Source organism: Lottia gigantea (genome assembly GCF_000327385.1).
Source record: "Lottia gigantea unplaced genomic scaffold LOTGIsca_7, whole genome shotgun sequence".
Taxonomy (NCBI): Eukaryota; Metazoa; Mollusca; class Gastropoda; family Lottiidae; genus Lottia; species Lottia gigantea.
This window is the reverse complement of record NW_008710370.1, coordinates 1,666,140-1,681,428: the sequence shown is the minus strand read 5'-3', so window position 1 is coordinate 1,681,428 and position 15,289 is coordinate 1,666,140. Positions and strand designations below refer to the sequence as shown.

The window sequence follows — 15,289 nt, the reverse complement described above, 5'->3', positions numbered from 1 at the left end:
TGTATGCTGACGACACCCAACTTATTAGCAGTTTTAGCTCTGATGTCTCAGACCAACTATCTACCCGTTCGCACATTGAAAGTTGTGTAAACGATGTTAAATCGTGGATGTCATCTAACCACCTTAAGCTGAACGATGTTAAACGGAAGCAATACTGTTCGGAACTTCTACCCGCCTGAGCAAGTGTCAGCACAAATCAATCGCAGTAGGCTAATCAGATATATGTTTAACATCTGTTGTAAAGAATCTGGGTGTGTTTATTGACTCAAACCTCAACATGTCAAAGCATATCAACCATCTAATCAAATCTAGTCATCTCCAACTTCGAAATATAGGCTATTTCAGACCGTACTTGACAAAAGATGCTACAGCTGTCCTCATTCCCTTGTGTTGTCAAGAATGGATTACTGCAATAGCTTACTGACAGGAATTCCATCTGAACAATTAAATAAACTTCAAGAAATACAGTGTTTAATCTTCGAACTGTTGGAGCAAGGGCCTTCAGCTTTACAGCAGCTTCTTTATGGAACAGATAACCAGAGACAATTAAACTATCTCCATCTCTTGCCACTTTCAAATCTCGAGTAAAGACATGGTTATTTAATCGCTACAAATAGACAATCTTTCAAAGAGCACACAAGCGCTTCGAGCATTCTTCTACACAATGGCAAGGCGCTCTATAAATAGACTTATTATCATTATTATTAATTGTTAGTTGAAAAAAAAATTCATATTGTAATGTAAGGCTTATCTTTTAGAATTTTTTTTTAAATGATTGAATTGTTTTCATTGTAGCTTTGAGCCAGATCTTGCATCCACAGTAGTTGATGTTGTTTTTCATAACACCTATGCATGACCAGTTGATTATTTAAAAATTTGTTGACAATATGTATGGTTTGATATCTGACATGACAAATGTGTATCATCACCAAACCAAGGGCTGCTCATTGAGAGTTACTCCATCTCTATTTTGATGGGATGTTATAATGTATGTTTCTTAACTAATAATGTTCACCTGCATTTGCCAAATTATTGATATTTTAACTCTATCAATAGTTCATTAATAGTAGTATCAGAAGTTATGTTTTGACTCATCCAATATTTTTAACATTTTATGAATAGATTATGTGATGTTCTTAAAATATATTAATACCCTACAAAACGTACCAGATTCAGTCATTCATTTATCTCCAAATATTTGTCCAATTTTGTTTATGTTTCTGTAAAAATTTACATGTTGATGCTTTCAGATGAAAAGAATAAGACTCTATTGGCAAAGGTCCAAAAGAATCCCAGTAATTACAAATGCGATGTCAAGAAATAGAAACTTTAAAATAAGAAATAACATTAAATTTGTCAATAATTTATGTATTTAATTTCTTGTGATATTTTTTTTCCAGGTTTTATTCATTTTTACATTTGTTAAGTTTCATTATTATTATAATTATTTGTTGAATAAATTCAAGTCTAAACTGATATATTGTTTGCTAAAATTTGCCTCCATGGATCACCAAAAGATGTTCAATCAAAAATATAAAATAGATTGCAAAATTGCAAAACCGAGGTCAATGAGTTTATAAGCAACTGATTCCCGACGTCCACATATGTGGACACTCCAAAAAAGGGCATAAATTTTGGGGGATGGTTAAAAGAATTTTCTAGGATGCTTTTTGGATGCCATTTGTCTTAATACCAAAAGGATATTAATTTTAACTCAGTAATATATGCATGGGTCTCAGGAGGATATCGACGCCATAATGACGACGTCCTCGAAAGTTGACGGAACATTTAAAATTTGTCGAACGCTATACGTCAATTGTGGTCCAACTAAAAAAAAAAGCTAAAACAAGCGCAAACAAGAACTAACACAGTGTAAACAGACAAGTGCAGACAATATTCTGATTTTCAATATCAAATGACCATGAGGTCCAAGCTATGCACATTTACAATGGATCTTATAATACTATTTGCTTAGCCTACTGAAATGTTGTTTGCCTTGTTTGAGCTTTTTAATCGGACCATAAACAGTTTATTGCTTGAAAATCCCCCGAGTATTCATTGTTTCCGTTATGACTAAATTTCCTTTCCTTTCCTCTTCAGTTCGATCTACCATTTCGTTGTAAAAACCCCTGAATACAGCTCGATCTTCTTGCGATAGGGGTGGGGTATTGCTGCTGACTCCTTATCAATTTCAGTATACTCTGAAGGTTAATTCTGTTATTGGTCGAACCAAGTTTATCGAAATAAATTTTGGTTCTAGGCGGACAAATGATTGCAACGTGGCGGTTGTTAAACCCATCATGATCAATCTTGTTTAGCATTGTTACAGCAATGGCTGGCTGTACAAATCCTACAATGTACATCATAAATCATATTTATATTATAACTTTATAAACTGGTTAGATTAATGACTTTGAATTGAGCTGGATAAGACAGGATTTTTAGTAGGCATCCTGATTTTTTTAACAGTGGATAGAAGTAAACAGATAAAATTACAAACATGAGGTTATCCTCCCTTAGGTAACATACGCCCACTTACAGAGGATGTCGGAAGTTATGTTTTTATCAACTAAATGTTCTCAAAGAACTTCATACGTTTGAGCAAAGACTGAATATCTCAACAATTTACAAGTTATACAATGCATGTATGCTAAATCTGCTAAAACAAATCTTTCTAATCAGATTTCAAAACCCCCCAAAAATCTAAATATCAAAATCACACTGCTCTAAAGTCTAAAATTTTGAAACAATATTCATAAGTTAAGGATATCCCAAAAGGTAAGTCACAAAAATTTAAATAAGAACGGAAAAAAACTATATGGACCGACAAACTGGGGCAGCGAAAACATACGACCACTTTTCATGAGAGTTTATAAAATGAATAATGTAAGTTACCTGTGTAATTGAAATTAGCCTTTTCAATGACTAACATTCCGTCTGTTTTGTGGATCGTGACTAAGGATCACCATTACCAAGAGACAGCATCATCTATTTATCCGTTTGCGAACCATTTTGATGCTCCAGCTGGTCATAAAACATTGACAGTTCATGGTATAACAAAACACACTCGCGATCATTGTTGTACATTTGTTCATGAAGTTTTGGAAACGTGAATTGGCTGTTTGTCATATAGATTCGGGCTTGGTCAACTTCTTCACTATTTTCATTGACAACTTGTGGAGGATCTGCTTCAACTTCTTTCAAAGCCAGGGTCAGAATTCGAAAAACTGCCGTTTTCTTCTGACCTTAAGCTCCAGCAACTACCGTCCACAGGACAAAAGCCTCACTCGTCATTATTAAGCTGGATATTGAATTATTAAATGCATTCAATGCGTACTTCTTAACAATACGAAGATGTGATATTTAATAAATAAATTTAATAAAAAGATTCAGGTTATTGCCACTTTTATTTGAAACCATCAATTTGAGCATCACTGTGGGTTTATTTTCTATCATATCTACAGAAAACATTTGAACTGAACTTAATTGTCAAGGCCAATACAACGTTGTATATGGATTGATGTACAATCTAATTAAACTTATTCGGATATTATTGTTTCTTCATTCATCTAACGACAAGGTCGTGAGAAAAAAACAAATGATCTGAATTAATTATGTTGATCATTGTATTACTACAAACTGAATTAAGATCACGTGCAAATCTTTACAGGGCCTTTTATTCATATTTGAAGTAACATGATGTCGATATCATTGAGGTGGTGTAAATTATTGTCACTGTTTCCTTATAAAAAATAATATTCCAATTGTGTTGAAAATAAGGCTTATCCAGGGTTACGAAGGAAATTGGTGATCTGCTGTTTTCTTTTCTTTCTTTTTTGCTATAAGTTAGAAGTAGATCCAAATTCAAGTCAATGGATAACAATATAATAATGTTTTTCAAGTTAAAATGTGTAAGTGGATTTTTGGAATATAGTTTGTTTATTATTGTGTTAATTGCTACTGAAATGACTAATAGTCAGTTAATATATGCTGGCATACATATGTTTAAAATTGTGTTTTTATAGAACGATAAATGTTCTGTATCGTATATTGGTCACTCGAAGAAGTTATTTATGTCCTTAAGTTTACTAAACGTTTGAAATCTATATCTTCCTGAATCTGTTTTTATCCGTCTTTTTTGTCGAATGTCTGGTGCAACAGTTGATCTCAGATAAGCTATTTCTGTAAGTAGTTTGTCTGACAAGCGTTCTATCAGCAACAATTTAGATGGTGTGACTGGTCCACCGTGTCTAGCACATTTATCCAGTAAGTTTAATGCCTTCTTTACTTTCTTTTTTTCAGTTCTTCTTTTTGTTTTAAAGCTAGATGCGTTGTAGCTTTGACTGTTTCTATGAAGTCTCTATGTAAAAGTTTGGCCCTTTTTTACCTCTTCTGATCTTCCAGCCCATTTCCATTTAGCACGGCGATCTGTTTCAGAGCTATTTACAAAGTCTACAGAATTGAGAAATCCATTAGTGGCAACGTTTTTATTTGAATGTGTGTTAATACTTGTCATACCACCAGCTACCCGAAGACGATTATCAAGTTTACCAAAATCTGATTCGCAGCCAAGGTTTGTCAGAGGTGCAAATTTCAAGTTTTGATCACATGCTTCACCAATGTCGCTTTCTGAATCAAAATAGTCCATTTCTGCTAATTGACGATTGACAGTTTCTACAACTTCACATAAAACGGTACCTATCAGTTTTCCTTTACCAGTTTTATTTTTACTAAAATTTTCACATAGCGTTTTCAGTTTTGAAAGTTTTTCCTGAAAGAAACCTTTAACACCAGTCCAGTTGCGATCATTACATCCCGGATTCCTGTTGTTTATTCCAAGTAAGTCCATAATAGGAAATATAACTCACAACATCAAAGAAACCATTCATTTTGGAGGAACGTATTCACTGCAAGCACAAGTTTGTTTGCATTTTAGTCTACAATTTCGTCGAAAAATTTGCAAATGGAGTCTCTTCTCTTCAAAAATTCCTTGGCCAGCTCGGCTATACGTCCAAACCGATTAGATGCAAAACCTTTGAAACTGCGTTTATTCTCTACATCGTTGACAGTCCATATACTGATTGTACAAAGAGACCAACTGTAGATACACTTGAAGAAGGTGATTTCAAGATTTTCCCACAATCAATCAAATTTTGCACGTCAATGTGCTGTTCTGTGTTACGGAATACTTTATCTATGGCGTAGTCAACTCCAAGAACAACATGGGCAGTACATTTCAAAGTCTTTTCTAAAGCAATATCCAAGTTCTCCAAAAGCACTTTACAATCAGATGCCCGATCACAGATCCAAAAGTCTATATGACTTTTGATTTCATCAACTGTACTGTTTGAGAGTGTGGCTAGGCATTGTAGTTTCATACCATATGCCCGTGCACCGTCCTTTCCAGAGTGGGATACATATTCAATATAGCCTGTTGTAAATGACTTTCTATCGTGATTCGGCCCAGCTATTGTTAAATAATCAGTTTTAATGTCAAAGAACTTATGACCTGCAGCCTTTGTTGTATCATCAAGTCCTACAGTTACAACAGATTCAGATTCGTCTTTGTTCAGTATATATTGAGCAACCATTTCGAGATTCATGAATGACGCATCTTCAAGATAATTCATGATGCAATGCCGGCTAGACATAACAAAAGACTTATCTTTAAAAGAAAGTTTTCGTTTAGAATTTGAATCATTATCATCTGTCTCTTAATCACTGGATGGGTCGTCACTGTCACTAATGAACCCGGGGGAGTGTTCTGACCAATTCTGTCCGAAAACAATATTCGCAAGCTGAACAACGATTCCAATTAAGTCATTTATAGTAACCTTATACTGTGATGAACATTGAATTATACATCTCATTAAGGATTCGCGGATAGTTTTATTTCCAGTTCTAATTTTCACTGAAGGAAATGTATTCGAAAAGGTTGTGAAATTGACTCCCTGTGTGCATTTTTTGACCTTGTATTATATCTCCTTTTGTTGTAGAAGCATAGTGAATGGCAGATGGTGGAAAAAAATCGATGTCAATTTCGTCATTGTCAGGAGTATCACATATCAGAATATCATAGCATCATTTTCATCATCCCTATCCTTTAATGTATCTATCGTTATCTGAGAGGATATGGTACGCTTTTCAAGTCGGTTCTTCTGTTTTAACCAATTTCTGGGTACAGTATCACTACATCTATAAGCATAATTACCAAATCAATTGTCTTCATAAAATTCTACATCATCATTAGTCATCTTCACTCCGTATTGTTCTTCCATTTGTTTCTCATACACTCCATCACGACAACGTACATCATACGCATTATAAGTCATTCTTTCGTTGAATCAATCTGTTTTGTTTTGTTATTTTCTGTTTTACGTAGTTCTTTAAAAGTTTCATAGTCTGCTTTTATTTTCTTAGCTATTGCATGTTCTCCTATAGGGTATACATTTTTCTGTATCCAGTCATTTCTAAGTTCCTTGGCAACTATAAAACTAGCACTGAATCTACTTACAGTTATATGTCCTTTTTCAGAATTCTTACAAAGAGATAGCATCCGTCCAAGTATGAATTTCCCACTATGAAGTTTAGTTTTCGTTGAATTCTGGTTCTTCTTTGTAGTCTTCACCAAAAAATGTTTTTCTATTTTCGCTTGTTCTTGTTTTTACATCCATTTTAGCTAAATTCTATTTTTCAATTTCAAATTCGATCAAGTCCAAATCGATTTTGCAATAAGATTATGACATCACACAATTATGACATCATCACATGGCATCATAATGACATCAGTCAGGTAACAGATATATTTTTTTTTTTGTAAATTTCTACTTTACACGGATTTCTTAAAAATAAACAAAGAAAATTAACTCGGCGACCCCGAAAACCATATAAATGATATATTACATGCCATACCCCACAATTATTTCAAAGTTTTATCACATTTCGACCGCCATATTGGATTTTCGCCATATTGGATTCAAGGTTGTTGAATTCAATGGGCAAAAATGAATTTATTGACCCTGTAAACACTTAAAAAGATATTTTCACGCTAGCATATACAGTTTCCTCCTGTTACATCCGCTGTACATTCCCTTCTAACCCCAAGTTATTTTCATTATGCTCCCCAACTACAACAACCACTGGCAAGAAGCCAGACATAGAAACACTAATCGTCAACCAAACCAATATCACGTACCCTACAACGGCCCTGTCTTCCATCGACCTCTACCACCTACCAATCGCCGACCACCAACCAACCCATCCAGCTATATCCCACCCCAACGCCGACCTTCCTACAACACAGCATACCAATCAAGAGGTAACCATCGACCTGACCAACAACAGAAACGACTACCAGCACACCGACGCCAACCAGTCCCCACTCATAAGGAGGAAGAACCCTTTGTGAAGGTGTTCTTCCAAGTTTTGCAGTGCCTCCATCATTTGGCAATCCTTACCCTTACAGCAAGGCCAACCAGCGTTTACCTTCAAACGCAAAGTCTCTGAGTTGGATAGTTTTATCCGTCCAGCAATGAAAACATCAGCTGTCGACGCGAATATTAGATCCCTCAATCGGACATGGCTCTGTAAGGTTACGCAGGTCCTGATCGACCATTACCAAACCACACTTCAAGAGAAGCTGACCACCATTCGTACCAAGTCTTTATCATCACCTGCCGTCGACCGCATCGTTTCTCATGCCCTGTCCTGGGCCCGTCGCTCCTATGGGAAACGTCTCACTCAAGCTGTAATCTCCAAATTCTAGCAAACAATCAACGAAACAAAAACCAGAGTAACCATATCTCTACCAACTGAAATGGACACTACACCTGCACCATCTAGAGCCACCACGCTGCCGAACCAAACCCCTAAACGAGCCCGAAGTTCACCTACTCCTAGTCCAGCAGACATAGGTAAACGCTCTCGTAGAGAGGGCACACCCCTTCTCTTTTCACTTTCAGACTCGTCTTCCCCTTCCACACCATCTGAATCTTCACCACGTGATCCAGGATCCGCCAACCTTTCTTCCTTCTGTGCGTTTTTGGACCAGAAATTAATCGCCACAGCCAACAAAACCTTCCCAAACTCCAAGATCCTCTTCACATGTATATCCATTTCAAATAAAATCTCGAAGAAAGCACAACAGAACCTCAACAACATGATGATGGAGTCCAGTATCAACAGCGCAACAATCTTACCACCCTACGAAGAAGAATTCGAAAAAGTTGATAATCTTCATTGGTCTCCAGAAACAGCAAACAGCATCTATTTGTTTTGGATACACCAGCTTCAAGCATCGAGTAAGTCTTTAAACTAATTACTGGGGATAAAAATACTGAGAGGCCACCGCTAGGCCAAACTGTAGTTAACTTGAGCCGCAAAATTCTCACACCCCTTCAGCATTCAATCTTAGACCGTGGACTTAAGTTTATTCCCACACCAAAGATAGCTAACTTGAATTATCTCCGACCATCCATTGAACGATTTCAACGAAATCTTAGCTGCACATATTTTTTTCGAAACCACCTCCTACGTGGTGCTAGAATAATGTTTATTCCTAAATCCACGTGGACACCCCCTCAGGCCGCCATCCATCCTGAAATATTGAAAGCATTTGCGAGTATGAATAGCCAAACAGTGAACCTTTCCATAACACACGAAAAGCCTAATCTCACACGAGTGGAACGTGAAGCGTTAAACTTACTTAAGAAAGACGATAGCATTGTTATTAAAAAGAGTGACAAAGGTTCATGTTGTGTCATTCTGAATAGGGAGGATTACGTTTCAGAAGCAGAGAATCAACTGAATAATCCTAAACATTATGCCATTTTACCGAAACCAATTTTCAAAGAAACTGCTAACATGATTAATAATATTCTTGCCGATTTAGTCAAAACTAGTTATCTCAAACAGAAACAATATGACTATCTGTCTGCCAAACCTGATTGTCGCGAGAGACATTTGTACACTTTGCCTAAAATCCATAAGAATCCAACCAAGGAGTGGTTTATCTCGAATAAAATCCCTAAAGGCCGCCCGATTATATCTGACTGTGGTAGTGAGTCATATGCAGTGTCAGAATACATTGATCATTTCTTACTACCTCTAACATGCCAACATCGCGCCTACCTTAAAGACACAACCGATTTTGTCAATAAAATAAAAAATCTTCGAGTTCCCTCTAATGCTATTTTAATTTCTATCGACGTTTCTTTTATGTATACCAATATTGATAACACTACTGGTTTAACGACAGTTCGTAAAGCTTTTAATAGAAACCCAGATCCAAACAGACCCGACGATGCAATTCTACAACTTTTAGAGATTTGTCTTAGTCGAAACGATTTCACATTTAATGGTAAAACATATTTACAAACTTCAGGGACAGCAATGGGCAAACGATTCGCCCCTTCGTACGCAAACCTTTTCATGGCAGAGTGGGAACGTGAGGTGTTGCCCCTCTGTCCATTTGACCCACTTTTTTACGGACGCTTTTTGGATGACATTTTTATGGTTTGGACCTATTCTATCGAACAGTTTTGGGAATTCTTTGAAATTCTCAACAACCACCATCCTTCTATCAAACTAACCGCAAACGTGAGTGACAAAAGCATAGACTTTCTCGATATCACAGTCTTTAAGGGAGATTCCATAGCAGAAACAAATAAACTGGATATTAAAGTGTATTTCAAAGAAACTGATACTCATCAACTCTTGCACAAGAGCTCCTTTCACCCAAAACATACCTTTTCTGGTATAATTAAGTCACAAGTTTTACGATTTCATCGAATTTGTACAAGATCTTCTGATTTNAACCAAGCCTGTACGATTGTTTTCTCAAAACTTTATTTCTGANAGAGCGTGGGTACTCTAAACGATTTTTACGAAACATAAAAAATTCCACAGATAGCAGCTAAAAACAGACTTTATCCGAAGTACCTCCAAGTTTAAGAAGTGCTCCATGTTTGTCCAGTAGATGCAAAACATGTCCCTTTATATCAGAAACTCATTATTTTGTAAGCAACTCTACGAATAAAAGGTACCCGATCCAGGAACATCTAACATGTGAACATTCGAATGTAATATATTTAATTTCATGCAAAGAAATGCCCCAAACAATATGTAGGAGAAACTAAGAATAATTTACGAACTCGCTTTAATGCTCATAGGTCGGACATAAAATTAAAGAAAGACAAGCCTGTTTCTAATCATTTCAACCTCGACGACCATCTCACCCTAATCCCAATTGAGCGTATAGAAATTGACTTGCCCGAAGATGAAACTACCAAATTCCGTCAATCTAGGGAGGCCCATTGGATTGAGACATTGAATACAGCAAGACCTATAGGACTAAATATTCATCATAATGTAGGCATAGCACCCTTTGTTGTCCCGTTTAATACAACCAGCAATCGAGCAAGCAAGATAGTTCATGCCCACTATAAGAGCCTTCAAGAGAAATTCCCCCATGTCTATAAGCAGAAAATGATAGTTGCATATTCAAAAAATAAGAACTTAAATGATAATATTGTTCATAGTAAACTAAAAACAATCAGTACATAACAGATACTATACTTCTCGCCCATTGGGCGAGTTATTTTTTCTAATTTCAGATCAGAATAAGAACAGAAGCAAACCCAATATCAAGACCCTCAATCCTAATTTCTAAATAAAGTGTCTGCTCCATCCTAGGCCTGTACATTTGGGAGAATCAAACCCTCCCTTCCCCGAAATCTATTCTGATGCCTTATCTTGATGCGTGAATTAAAAAAAACTGTCAAGTGAAGCTGATTTTTTTTTTTAAAAGGGTTTAAAATTGATTACGATTACATAATTTTGGATGAAAATATCTTCCACGTCCGTCTTTTATATCTAAATTGATTTCTTTGATCCCTGTGGAATTAAATGGTAGAAAAGTTGTTTGAAATGGATTTTCTACTATTCAATACCCGATTGGAACTGTAAATGTAAGAATACTAAAAATAATTTAAATGTAAGAATACTAAAAATAATTTGTTTGTGTCTATTGCAATGAATGTTGATGATATCGATGTCGTTCTCAATATTTGCTTATTTTTTTCTTTTCAAAACTTAATAATTCATTTAATGAGTTTTCCACATCGAAATCTGCTTTATGTTTATTCAGATTTAAATTACCTTCGAATTCAATATTGGGTTTTCCTTTGTGACTTCCAACGTATTCAGAAATAAATTCGTTGATGGAAACATACTCATAACTTCCTAGAGCCAATATTAATAATTTAAATGTTCTCCCATTGTCTTTTGAAATTTTCAATTGGTTGTTCTTTCTTGACATTTCTTAGTGAATTATAAATTGAAAAATATTTTTGTCCTAGTTTATATTTTTTTATTTGAATAAGTTCACATTCATAATCTAAGGTTAATATTATTTTCGAGGATTTAGATGTTATCATAAAAAATTCTTCGTCCATTTTTATAAACATTTTAAATTGCATGATCCAAAACCGACTTTGCCTATGATTCCTTTTACTAATAATCTTTTTAAAATGGCGTGGATTTCATTGAAATTAGATTGATGTCCATGTTTTATTGATTCAATAATTATATTAAGTCTGTTAATTGTTCAGGATCATCGGACAAAAACGTTATACCTTCTCCACTACTACTTTCTCCAGAAATATCATCTAATTCCTTTATTTCTTGATCATCATCTATATATTCATCGTCTTCATTCGTAGCTTTTATAACGTCTCCCAATCTATTTGTTTCGCGTCCTGTCTTTAGAGTTTCATGTAGAAGTTTTGAATATTGTACTAAATCAATGTAATTGACAATGTGAATATTTCCACCATTCATTAAATTTATTAATCCTTCTGTTAATGTAAGTATCGATTTTTGAATTGTGGTGAATTTCCACAAATCGTATTGTCGTCGCCCCTGACCGTCCGTCCGTCCGTCCACAATTGGCTTGTGAGCGCGATAGAGAATACAGTTTTTATTAGATCTTGGTCAAGATTTTTCAATGAACGGTATTTTTTAGTTATTTCCCTCGACTAAGTAAAAACGCGTCAAAATTTGATAGTGAACACAATAGAGACTAGTTTCCATCTGGTTTTAATGAAATTTGGTGTGATCATCTATAACTATGAGATCTTGGCCAAGTTGAATTTGATGATTTTTCGATAGACGGTTTTTGATTTCTGGGAAGAGTGGGTTTGATTCTCCCAAATCTACAGGCCTAGGGTGGAACAGATACTTTATTTAGAAATTGGGATTAAGGCTCCAGATGCTGGGTTTGATTCTGTACTGATTCTGATCTGAAATTAGAAAAAATACTCGCCCAATGGGCGAAAAGTATAGTATCTGTTATGTACTGATTGTTTTTAGCTTACTAAGTTCTTATTTTTTGAATATGCAACTATTATTTTCTGCCTATAGAAATGGGGGAATTTCTCTTGAAGGCTCTTATAGTGGGCATGAACTATCCTGCTTTCTCGATTGCTCGTTGTATTGAACGGGACAGCAAAGGGTGCTATACCTACATTATGGTGAATATTTAGTCCTATAGGTCTTGCTGCATTCAATGTCTCAATCCAATGGGCTTCCCTAGATTGACGGAATTTGGTAGTTTCATCTTCGGGTAAGTAAATTTCTATCCGCTCAATTAGGATTAGGGTGAGATCGTCTATTGAATGGTCGTCGAGGTTGAAATGATTAGAAACAGCATTAAAACGAGTTCGTTAATTATTCATTGTTTCTACTACATATTGTTTGGGACATTTCTTACATGAAATTAATAATATTACATACGAATGTTCACATGTTAGATGTTCCTGGATCGGGTACCTTTTATTCGATAAGTTGCTTAAAAAATAATGAGTTTCTGATATAAAGGGACATGTTTTGCATCTACTGGACAAACATGGAGCACTCTATAAACCTAGAGGTACTTCGCATTAAGCCTGTTTTTAGCTGCTATCTGTGCTAAATTGGATTTTTTTAATGTTTCGTAAAAAATCGTTTAGAGTACCCTCGATCTTTCAGTTTTGAGAAGACAATCGTTCAAGCTTGGTTGAAATCAGAAGATCTTGTGCAAATTCGTGACATCGTAAAACTTGTGACTTAATTATACCAGAAAAGGTATGTTTTGAGTGAAAGGAGCTCTTGAAATACACTTTAACATCCAGTTTATTTGTTTCTGCTATGGAATCTCCCTTAAAGACTGTAGTATCGAGAAAGTCTATGCTTTTGTCACTCACGTTTGCGGTTAGTTGATAGAAGGATGGTGGTTGTTGAGAAATTCAAAGAATTCCCAAAACTGTTCGATAGAATACATCCTAACCATAAAAATGTCATCCATAAAGCGTCTGTAAAAAGTTGGACAGAGGGACAATACCTCAGGTTCCCACTCTGCCATGAAAAGGTTTGCGTACAAAAGGGGGAATCGTTTGCCCATAGCTGTTCCTGAAGTTTGTAATTATGTTTACCATTAAATGTGATATCGTTTCGACTGAGACAAATCTCTAAAAGCCGTAGAATTGCATGGTCGGGTCTGTTTGGGTCTGGATTTCTTTTAATAGCTTTACGAACTGCCGTTGAACCAGTAGTGTTATCGATATTGGAAACGTCGATAGAAATTAAAAGAGTATTAGAAGGAACTGGAAGAATTTTTATTTTATTTACAAAATCGGTTGTGTCTTTAAGGTAGGCGCGATGTTGACATACAAGGGTAGTAAGAAATGATCAATGTATTCTGACACAGCATACGACTCATTACCACAGTCAGATATAATCGGGCGGCCTTTAAGGATTTTATTCGAGATAAACCACTCCTTGGTTGGATTCCTATGGATTTAAGGCAAAGTGTACAAATGTCTCTCATGATAATCCGGTGTGGCAAACAGATAGTCATATATTGTTTCGGCAAGAATATTGTTAATCGTATTAGCAGTTAATTCTCTGCTTCTGAAACGTAATCCTCCCTATTCAGAATGACACAACATAGCCTTTGTCACTCTTTTTAATTACAATGCTATCGTCTTTCTTAAGTAAGTTTAACGCTTCACGTTCCCTTCGTGTGAGATTAGGCTTTTCGAGTGTTATTGGGGGTTCTCTGTTCGGCCATTCAATATTTCAGGATGGATGGCGGCCAGGAGACCAATGAAGATTATGAACTGGTTCGAATTCTTTTCGTAGGGTGATAAGATTGTTGCGCTGTTGGTATTGGACCCTATAATCATCTTTGTCCTTGGTTTGGTGATAGAATGGGTTGGTAACGGTATAAAATGGTTGATTTGATTCAGATTGACGACCTCCCTTGATATACTGAAAATTTATCAGGGTCCGTCCGTCCACAAATGCTCGTAAACACTCTAGAAGGCACAATTCTTGACGGATTTTGACATGGATGTTTTTTTATCACCCAAGGAATCTGATAAACCCTATTGAAAATCAGAAAAATCAAAAACATATTTCGTATGAGTTATTGGCATTATTCTTGAAAACGCGTTTAATATTTAGCTCCTAAACACTCTAGAAGGGACAATTTGAAACTTGGTGTGAGTGTCCTTAATTACCCAAGGATGAACCCTATTGAAAATCAGAAGAATCGAAAAACATTTAGTATGAGTTATTGCCCTTGTTCTTGAAAATTCGTTCAATATTTAGCACAAAACTAAACTTTGTGTGAATGTTCGTAATCACCCAAGGATGAACCCTATTGAAAATCATACTAAATATTTTTCGATTTTTCTGAGTTATTGCCCTAGTTATTGAAAACACGTTGGATTTTTTAGCTCGTAAATACTGTAAAAATCGGAAGAATCGAAAAATAATTAGTAGGAGTTACTGCCCCTGTTTTTGAGAATGCGTTCAATTTTCATCTCGTGAACACCCTAGAAGGCACAACTCTTGACATATTTTGGTTTTCGGGGAAGGGAGGGTTTCATTCTCCCAAATGTACAGGCCTAGGGTGGAGCAGACACTTTATTTAGAAATTAGGATTAAGGGTCTTGATATTGGGTTTTCTTCTGTTCTTATTCTGATCTGAAATTAGAAAAAATAACTCGCCCGATGGGCGAGAAGTATAGTATCTGTTATGTACTGATTGTTTTTAGTTTACTATGAACAATATTATCATTTAAGTTCTTATTTTTTGAATATGCAACTATCATTTTCTGCTTATAGACATGGGGGAATTTCTCTTGAAGGCTCTTATAGTGGGCATGAACTATCTTGCTTGCTCGATTGCTGGTTGTATTAAACGGGACAACAAAGGGTGCTATGCCTACATTATGATGAATATTTA

At 35.6% G+C, this 15,289-nt stretch overlaps 3 protein-coding genes across 3 annotated transcripts in view; all 3 read right to left on the bottom strand.

Moving 5' to 3' along the window:
- Window positions 1-2,323: 2,323 nt before the first annotated feature.
- Window positions 2,324-5,591, bottom strand: LOTGIDRAFT_154967 (hypothetical protein; the record flags this gene model as incomplete). Its single annotated transcript, XM_009065474.1, has 3 exons — window positions 2,324-2,350; window positions 4,388-4,823; window positions 5,059-5,591. The coding sequence occupies 3 exons, from the start codon at window positions 5,589-5,591 to the stop codon at window positions 2,324-2,326; spliced, it is 996 nt and encodes a 331-aa protein (XP_009063722.1).
- A 737-nt stretch (window positions 5,592-6,328) lies between these two features.
- LOTGIDRAFT_154966 (hypothetical protein) lies at window positions 6,329-8,115 on the bottom strand (the record flags this gene model as incomplete). The annotated part of the gene is made up of 3 exons (XM_009065473.1): window positions 6,329-6,486; window positions 7,236-7,292; window positions 7,830-8,115. 3 exons carry the CDS (start codon window positions 8,113-8,115, stop codon window positions 6,329-6,331), a joined length of 501 nt encoding a protein of 166 aa, XP_009063721.1.
- Window positions 8,116-11,583: 3,468 nt separating this feature from the next.
- The window catches only part of LOTGIDRAFT_154965 (hypothetical protein), a gene marked incomplete at both ends in the record, with an annotated part of 5,784 nt that continues 2,078 nt past the window's right edge, over window positions 11,584-15,289 (bottom strand). The window contains one exon of the mRNA XM_009065472.1: window positions 11,584-11,986. Within this exon, the coding sequence (XP_009063720.1) occupies window positions 11,584-11,986 (403 nt within the window). The remainder of the gene's footprint in view (window positions 11,987-15,289) is intronic.